General features: G+C 34.3%; 2 protein-coding genes across 2 annotated transcripts; one reads left to right on the top strand and one right to left on the bottom strand.

Annotated features, from left to right (window-relative positions):
* The first annotated feature begins 412 nt into the window (after positions 1–412).
* LOC118046792 (phytochrome A-associated F-box protein) lies at positions 413–6,080 on the top strand. The gene is made up of 2 exons (XM_035055826.2): positions 413–1,549; positions 5,352–6,080. The coding sequence occupies exon 1, from the start codon at positions 535–537 to the stop codon at positions 1,528–1,530; it is 996 nt and encodes a 331-aa protein (XP_034911717.1). The 5' UTR covers positions 413–534; the 3' UTR covers positions 1,531–1,549; positions 5,352–6,080.
* A 165-nt stretch (positions 6,081–6,245) lies between these two features.
* LOC118046791 (universal stress protein PHOS34) lies at positions 6,246–8,469 on the bottom strand. Its single transcript, XM_035055825.2, has 5 exons — positions 8,123–8,469; positions 7,738–8,032; positions 7,522–7,616; positions 6,912–7,033; positions 6,246–6,658 (listed from the first exon to the last, which is right to left on the bottom strand). Exons 2-5 carry the CDS (start codon positions 7,922–7,924, stop codon positions 6,574–6,576), a joined length of 489 nt encoding a protein of 162 aa, XP_034911716.1. The 5' UTR covers positions 7,925–8,032; positions 8,123–8,469; the 3' UTR covers positions 6,246–6,573.
* Between the last annotated feature and the right edge of the window lie 784 nt (positions 8,470–9,253).

Raw genomic sequence — 9,253 nt, forward strand, 5'->3', positions numbered from 1 at the left:
ATTTAAGTTCTTTATTTTTTTTAGTTATTAGATGATTGGTCCTTTTAATTTTACAAAAAATAATTTTAATACTAAATTTTATTTTTATTATTTTTCAATTTTTATTGGGAGAGAGAATATTCTGATATAGAGTGATAAAAATATAATTTCTATGATTACAACCACCAAATAAATATATTTTTATTTAAAATGTATGGTGATTTGATTTTCTCATTGAAATGATATTTATAAGTGTAGTAATGATTATTTTTTAAATTATTTTTTATTTAAAAAAAATATCAAAATAATATATATTTTTTATTTGTTAAAATTTATTTTTGAATCAATATATTAAAACAATTTAAAAATATTAAAAAAATTTATTTATTTGTTTATAAAATATATAATAAAAAACAAGTTAGAATTCACTCCCAAACTATGCCACTAAAAAAACACCATCCTTCTTCTCTCTTCCTCTCCTACAAGGAAGTCCCCAAACTAACATTTCCCGGACTCCCTCCTCTGTTTTCACTTCTCTTATAGAGAGAGGAAGAAATGACAGAAACCACGGGTTTCTCAAAACTCTCTGACGACGTCGTACTCAACATCTTCTCCAAACTAGAAGACGATCCACGCAACTGGGCCCGCCTCGCTTGTGTCTGCACCAAATTCTCCTCTCTCATACGCGACATCTGCTGGAAATCCAAATGCAACAAAACCATCCCTTCCGTCGTCTCCGATCTCCTTTCCTCCCCTGACTCTCCTTTCCCTGGCGCCTGGTCTGCCCTCCACAAGCTCGCAGTCTGCTGCCCTGGCCTCCTCCACGCTGGTGTCTTCCTCGAGCACTCCGATTTCGGCCTCGAACGCGAGCTCGGCCCCGACGGTTATTTCCACAAATCCAAAAACACTCCGTCCCAACAACCACAGCAAGCGTCTCATTCCGGTTCTAATTTAGACAAGCGCGACTCATCCTGGTCCTCATTTGATGATTTATATTACGACACTGTCTACAACGTGTACGAATCACAGGATGCGGTTACCGTTAGTTGTGAAGGGAAAGAAGAGGTAATCGGTGGTAATGATGATAAAAGTGTCGATAGCTTCGTTAAGGCCCGCGGCATCTTTGCTGTTGGCAAGAGAAGGAAGATTTGTAGATCTTTGAGTTCTCATTTGGCATCTGGTGTTTGGAATTTGAGCAGAGAGCAAGGGAACAAGTTGCTAGCGAGTCGGTTTCGAGGGGATTGTTTGTACATCTGTGACTGGCCTGGTTGTGTTCACATCACAGAGAAGCGGAATTATATGCTGTTTAGAGGGATTTTTAAGAATTTTAAGAAATCGAGGGTCTGGAGGACGATACATGATGGGGATAGGAGCAAGATTGATTTGCACTGTGCGTTTTGCGGGGGTCAGGAGACTTGGGATTTGAATTCTGCTTTTTGTTTGAAGAGAGGTTGTGGGTATCATGATGATGGTGAACCTGTTGTTCGAGCTTATGTCTGTGAAAATGGGCATGTCTCCGGTGCTTGGACTGATTGGCCATTGTACACTTGATGGTGCTAGCTGGGCTACAGTAAGAACTTGCTTCTCGTTTTATGTTTCTATGATTATAGGGATTAATGTTGGTTTTAATCTGCTATGTCTATTTAATATTTCTGTCCTGTGTTTTCTGATCTACTGTCTCATTTGCTGATGCAATGTGCAGTTTTAATTAAAGATTTGTGTGTTTTGTGTTTGGGATTTTCCTGGTGCGCGTGTCATTGGCTTACTAATGAATTATGATATGTTGAATGAGTGTAAGATAAGCACCCATTGTGCCATAAAACGTTAGGTTTGTGGAATGAGCTTGTAGGTGCGTGCTTGTGTTAATTTGTCCTATGAGGTTATGTATTCCATTAAAGTAGTAGTGGAACTTGAACTTGAAATTCCACAATCAGTGCACTTGAGTATTTGCTATGTTTTTGCTGTCTCCATCTATGGAAGAAAGAAAATTTAGTAACTCAGTTAGGAACAATGAGAAGCTATGATTTATCATGAAATTGTTGAGACTTTGTGTTTGATATATAGTTTGATGAGTCGACTGTAAAACATCACTTCTGGAGTTCATCTTGAGAGTAATGTTTTTGGATGAGATTCCTAAACTGTTGGCATACACAGTTGTGTGAAAATGTTATTTACGCAGCTGCTAAAGTTAATGACATAGTTATTCCGAGACAGCCAACTCTTCATACCAAAGGTCAATCAAGCAAGATTTGTTGAACTTGGTTCTTTGTTCAGAAGCAAGGTAATCCTTTGTGCTTCTTTCCTGTTACACTAGGATCTCATGATGGAAGAGGCATTACTTGGATGGCTAGATGTGAGAAATGTTAGTATTTGGGTTTAAAAGAGATTTCGATCGTTATTGATTAAGAAGAGTTGGGGTTTTGGTAGGTAATTTCTTTGCTCTTGAGTAAATTTAAGATTATATTTGTTGCAAGGATGTGGTGTCGCACCGATTATCCTATTTTACGTGTGGGTAGAAATAATAAGGAATTTTTGTTCTTTATCATTTAAGAAGATTTTGAGTCGCCATCTAGTATTGTGATCATTAAAAACTAATAGAGTGAGAAAAGAAATGATTGTGTGAAGGGAGGACAATATCATCCTATTACACCTTACTTAAGAAAATTTGAATTGTTTATTTAACCAATTGCTATGTGTTTTTAGTAATTGTGCTATCTATTAGTTAAAAGCCGGTCCACACCAGTAGAGTGGGTTATGGCTTCATGGGTTAAGTCTAGCCATTCTAGAGCTTAGACATATTTTTTGCATTTATTTCTTTAAATATTGGGAATACGCTTCATAATCCTTAGTATTGAAAATAAACAAATTGATATTTTGGTGGTTTTAGAATTTATACCAAGTTCTTATGACTTTAATAAGCTTGTTATTAAATCTATAATGCATGCAAAATATAAAAACTATATATGTATATATATAAAAACAATAGAAATCTTTCTTTAATACTATATTTTTTAAATTGCTTATGACCAAGTTTCATGTTTATAGAAAAAAATATATAAAAAAAGTATTTACTGTATTTTAAAGAAAGATTTTTATTGTTTATATATATATATATATATATTTTTGATATATATTAAAAAAAAACCTAATTTATTTATTACTAGAAAAATATATTAAATATAAGGGGATAAAAACATGTGAAAGACCAAAAAATAATTACAAAATAATCCTTTAAAAATCTGAAATAATAAAAAAGAGTGTTGTATTTGGCAAAACACTAAAAAGATAAATACAAGAGAAATTGTTTTTAGAGGGCATTTGCCGAACAAGTAATTAAAAATTGTATTTTTCTTTCACAAATTATGGCTTTGCCAAATGCAGTTTTAGGTCCTAAGGACTCAGTCTAGTCACATGGACCGGGCTTCTTAGCCTGCCCGAAATCAAAACAGGCTTTGTCCAAAGAAGATGGATGGGTTTATATATATATATATTAAAAAACGCAGGCGAAGGAAGACAACCCAGATTTTAAAAATCAAAGGATTTGAAAGCCTGACCAAAAAATAAAACTAAAAGCTATTTTCTCTTTTTGTAAAGGATAAAATAGAAAAAAAAATAAAAATCAAAGCACTCTGCTTCTAGCTTATAAACTAGACCAAGATTGTCAAAAAAGTATTTTTGATATGGTATGGAAATGCAAAATAAACTCGGATTGTAAAAACAAATCGTAAGATTTTTTTTTTCATAAATAGTTCAAGTACCTTAAAATGCATGGTTCAAATAAAAATTTATACATAATTTGAGTAACTTTTCATTAACTAACAATTAACAAATTTAAAATAAACAATCTGCTAGTGTGTCTTATAAACTAAAACTAGCTTCATTGTCTTTATCTTGCTCATTATTCCTCAGATATTTTTTGACAATACTTGCACTGAAATTTTCTAGAATTCTTATCGATATCTATACAATGTTGCCATCCTACATCAAGCCTATTACTAAAAGAATTTTTTCTAGATGCCATAAGTTTAACAATTCAAGAATCAACTCAAATCAATCTTATAATCAATCCAAACATTTTATGATTGTAATTAATTTTTTATTAAAAAAATACCATAATACATGTGTTAGAACAATAATGCAGCCAGTAATGGGGACATTTGTAAGGTTAAAACAAATAAACTTTAAATCATAGAGAATCATGAACAATAACATAAATCAATAATGACAATAAAATTAGCCAAGATTGTTCTCTGTGGTTCATGTGGCCAGTATTATCCAAAACCTTATTAGTAGTTCGAAGACAATTATAAAAATTATAGTGATAATTTAGAAGATTATAAATCCCTTAAGCAGAATGCATCTAGATACTAAACATCCCATCTGAGCTATCTCAATGAATTAAAGTTCCACCACTAAAATCTAGGCAATAAAAAGAAAATATCCTCTCCAGTCAACAAGCTCATCTATAAACAAATATAATTTAACACTCAAACTATAGTTTAAATAGTAAACTATCTACAAAGCCAATTAGCCATAAACTGCAAATCCAGTTCCATCAATCACAATTTATTCACAAAGCAGAACCATCAAGTTAAACATAGCCCCTTGGCCCTCCTCTATTGAACGAAACACCTCTAGCAATATTCTATAGATTCACATATAATTAGGCAATTGAATTAAGAGAAAACCACTATCCATCAATATTCTATAGATTCATAGATAATTCAATCTTCAGTACCATGACATTATATATGGAACAACTTATGGCGTAGACTGTAGAGGAAGTCGTTGATGATGGAAAAACAGAAGACTACTGTTGATGAAGGCTGGAGAGTAAGTCGTTGAAGACTAAAGATGAGAGTGCTGTTAATGAAAAGTGAATAGCATGAAGAATGAAGAGCATTGCTACTGTTGATGAAGAGAAAGCCGTGAGCCGTTGATGATAGGAAAAAAGGAGAGTGTTGCCATTATTTATGAGGAGGAAGAGGAAGCCGTGGGGTGTGAGATGTTAATAGAGAAAGAGATTAGATTTAGATTTAGAGATTTAGATTTTGTTCTCTATATATGTACCAGCAGCTGATACAAAGATGAAAGAACGCGCAATAGCCAATAATTATTAGACAGCTGGAGCTTGGAGGAAACAGTAATGACAATTTATGTTTTCTGTTGAAATCATTAAAACGGTGCTGAAATCCTATTTTTACGCAATTTCACCTGATTTCATTTATTTTCAAGTTTTTAGAATGATTTCGTATGTTAAGCATATCGACTTGTAAAATCTTATGATTTTATGAGTCAAATCATGATTTTAACAACCTTGAACCAGACTTGATGTTGCCCAAGAAACTTTATAACAGTCCTTTGTACAACAGGAAGAAAGCTTGGAGACATACCTGGTTTTACTGGCATTGTTGATCTCACGGGCATGCTTACGAAAATGGCTGCTTTTCAGTGTTAATGGAGCATTCATCTCTGGATCTTCTGGAAACCAATCTCAACCCTTTGATATTGTGGAGGAGCGTCTTTGGTTGTTTAATAGCAGGACAAGTTCTTGATCCTGCTGGTTTTTCAATAGCAATTTTTAAAACTGGCTGGGATTAGTTGTTTCAGCAGTTTTCAAAATGGCTTGGAAACAAAGAAAACCAATGTGGAGTGTTGGATTATGTAGAATGTAATCTTAACCATCAATCTCAGTAGTTTTGGTTTGGATTGGTGAGGTGTTGAGGGTATGGGAAAACCTGGAAGGTGGTGTCTTCAAATGGCTTTCAAGAAACGTGAATGGGATGATGTCTTTCTGGATTTTTCGAGAGCAATGACCCATAACCGTTTGATCTTGTGGAGGTTGATCGAGACTAATGATTTAGGTTGTTTTTGGTTCGATTTGTACGTGGAGAAAAATTCTAGAAGTCATCTAATGAACCTGCCCTTCTTAGTCTTTTATTTCACTAAAATCGAGAGAGATGATGACTACTTGTCATTTATCCCTTATATATTTTTTGTTTTTAAGAACAATTCAAAACTATGTCGTTTTGAATCAAAACAAATTGTTTCGGTTAAAATATATTGCTTTATTTAAATGAAATTGTATTGTTTTGGATTAATTTAGGTTGTAATTTTAATTTTTTAATTTTAATCCTCAATCTTTTAAATTTGTTCAATTAAACCCACAATTGAGTATGACTTTTAGGAATTATTTCAATATCATTCTTGTAAAATCGGATTCTCTTACTTTAACACCCTTTTCAAGAGAGTCCTTGGTTTCTCGATTAGGAAATAGCTTCGTTTTGTATAGTAAAGTTGAAAATACAATTGATTTGATGTTTTGAACATGCATATAAATGAACTACAAGTGCCAATTTTTGGCAGGCCGAAGTAGCAGGCAGAACCCATCATCGGAAGACCCATAAAGGGTGAAAATACTTGCAAACTTTCTACAAGGAAACCAGATTACCAAACATTGATATATAGCAAGTACCAGTACTATGCGGCATGAGGATTGCCCGTATCTGGAACTGACTGTAGATTCCATCATGTTTTTTCCGACGACAGGAATATATTACATAGTTTTCAATAACATTGTTAACTCAGAAGCAGTCATGGCATCTTAGGCCTCTTCACTATCATCACAGTGCAGTGAGCCTGATGAGCGCAATAGTCACTCACACTACCTAAAAATGCCCTGCAAGAGAAATGTGAAAACCTGTGAGCACAAACTGTCTGCAGATAACTAAGTGATTTGGACAGCATGCAACCATGTGTAAACTGCGAAGTAGCTGTAATGGAGCTTCCTAAGAGCCTTTGAACAGTATTTACTGGATATCTAACAGGAGTCCAGTGGATCTAACTTTATTAATGTCCTAGATTTGAAAACAAAATATGATGTAACCATTCGGGGGCAAAAAAGAAGAAGAGAGAAGATAAAAATCAAATACCTTTTAATAGCTCCATAACCATGACTTCCTACAACAAGCACTGAAGCATGGTGCTTCTCTACAGCCTCGCAAAGAACATTTCTAGGATCACCTTCCACCACTTCAAAGATCACATCACTCACCTGCAGAGAAGCTGAAATGATCAGGAAAACAGCCGACGCAAAATCCACTCATTTAATTCAATTTTCATTTGCTAGATGTCAGATAAATGATCGGGTCGATACATCATCAGCTTTCACTAAGAGCGAAGGCAACGTGAAGAACAAATTAGCCCCCATTTCTCTCTCTTTGGGACCGGAAAGCATCATCTTACAAAGCTCCACTAATTTAAACACAAGTGTTTTTCGTTAATCACGCTAAATTTCTTTCAAGATTTTAACAGTGGTTATAAGAGGAACGATCAAGGACATAATAATAAAACACGCATTCCCCCATTAGATTAGATGTAGTCATAGTATTGTTTTTTTTTAGAAAACAAAAAACGATTGCAAATTCGTTTTTGTTTCTTTTGCAAGGACGACGCGTCTATTATGTATCAGACATAACGTTGAATATTTATTAATTACATGAATGATTTTAAGTAATTATGATTACAAGAGATTGCGAGTACCGATTTACTGATGCAAATTTCCTTAGCCTTTCCGACGACTCTTGCAGCTATCTTCTTCAAGTCCGAGTCCACTAGTGGCAAAACTTCAGCAATCCCTGAAAGAAAAGAAGAACGAGTAACAGACGCATAAGCTACACACTGCTTTAGAAGTAGAAAGAGAAGAGGAGAGAGCTGAGGATATGTACAGAATTGATAAAGTAGAAAACAAACAGGTACCAGGTCCAGCAAGACTGACGACGGAGGTAGCGGAAGGTTTGGCATGGACAACAACGACCTTGAAAGGTGAATTGGAGCCTAGAGGGGGAGTGAAGAAATGATCAAATGTCCACTCCAAAGCGTATGTACTGTGCTGGCTATCATCGATCCCAATAACCATCACTTGCTCCTCTTCTACGGTTGCCATTTTTGATACTGCTATTTGTCCGTCCGTCCGTCCCTCTTCTCTGTTTATATCGAGAATTAAGTTGCAGAACTATAGTTGACTTCTCTTGGATTGGTGATTTATGGCAACCTTCAGAAAATCCCAAGCAGAGATGATTTACTATGAGTATTTAAATAAATGGACACGAGCTAAGACAAAACCATGATTGCAAAGGCTGACCATCGAATCCCTGAAGCCGGATCAATCGAGGAGACGATGTCGTTTGAAATACGCAACGACCATAAGAGATATTATCCAATAATTGAGGTTGAAGGACTCGGGCGGGAGATATCAAAGATTTTTGCCATTAACGTGAGAGATTGCTATTAATAAAACTCGAATATGTCAAAGATTCAACCAATCTCGGTGTATTTATTCACTCGAATAATGAATCTTTCCCAAGAACAAACCTTTAAAATGTTGCTAAAAAATAAAATAAAAACTAAAGATGTACTCGTCAATTAGCCTAGTATTTATTTTCGTGAGTAGAGATAGAATTTGAGAATTCCTTCTCTTCTACTAGATTGTATTTCTTCTCAATATCTCTATACATGCACGCACCATGTATATATATAGTCTATTACAAATGCATACTGACATGACAACTGGCATAACTAATAGGCTATCATGACTGTTAATGTAAAACCCTGAAAAAATAAAATAAAAATAAAAATATTTCTCATATTGAATAGTTTCACGCTTTTGAGCAGAACGCCCAATCTAGAAATCTTATAATATATAATTCTACATTTGATTAAAGTTTTAGGGCAATCCGAGTTCAGGATGATATTTTAAAAATTTCCAATAGTCGGATAGTAAATAACATAAAATTCACCAATGGTAGTTTTGTAAATACCTGATGAGCTAGCAAAGTCCAGCAATTTATTCTCCCTTATTTTGACGTCAGAAACAGAGGTAACAGACGAATGAAAACAGAGGGGCAGAAAAGGAGGGAAAAACTCATGAAAAAAAAAATACTTGAGAGAAAGAGTAGAAATTGTGTAGAATCAAAGATTTAAAAAGTGTAAATAACCAAATCACTTCCTCAAGCAAGGATTTTACTCTTGAGAAGAAAACTAAGTGAGGGAGGAGGGTGAGAAAGGGGTCGTAAGCCATGGCAAAAAAGAAAAATTGAAGGGGAGAAAAAAAAAAAACATCACCAGGTTAGCTTTTGAAGTTCATTTTAGTATTGGGTAATGAGTTCTAAGTTGTTTAAACAAGTTTGGGTGAACATAAATAAATTAATGCATTGTTCTTAGATTTCTTAAATTAGGGTTCTTAGAAGAGAATTTAGAGGAAAATGTGAAATGT

This window comes from Populus alba, chromosome 2 (assembly GCF_005239225.2).
Source record: "Populus alba chromosome 2, ASM523922v2, whole genome shotgun sequence".
Classification (NCBI taxonomy): Eukaryota; Viridiplantae; Streptophyta; class Magnoliopsida; order Malpighiales; family Salicaceae; genus Populus; species Populus alba.

Excerpts from the sequence above, each read along its gene's own strand:
- LOC118046792 (XM_035055826.2), top strand. The coding sequence starts at position 535 with ATGACAGAAACCACGGGTTTCTCAAAACTCTCTGACGACGTCGTACTC.
- LOC118046791 (XM_035055825.2), bottom strand. The coding sequence starts at position 7,924 with ATGGCAACCGTAGAAGAGGAGCAAGTGATGGTTATTGGGATCGATGAT. Across the intron at positions 7,034-7,521 it reads AAATTTGCATCAGTAAATCG|GTGAGTGATGTGATCTTTGA; the intron begins GTACTCGCAATC and ends GCTTCTCTGCAG. Across the intron at positions 6,659-6,911 it reads GGTTATGGAGCTATTAAAAG|GGCATTTTTAGGTAGTGTGA; the intron begins GTATTTGATTTT and ends TTTCTCTTGCAG.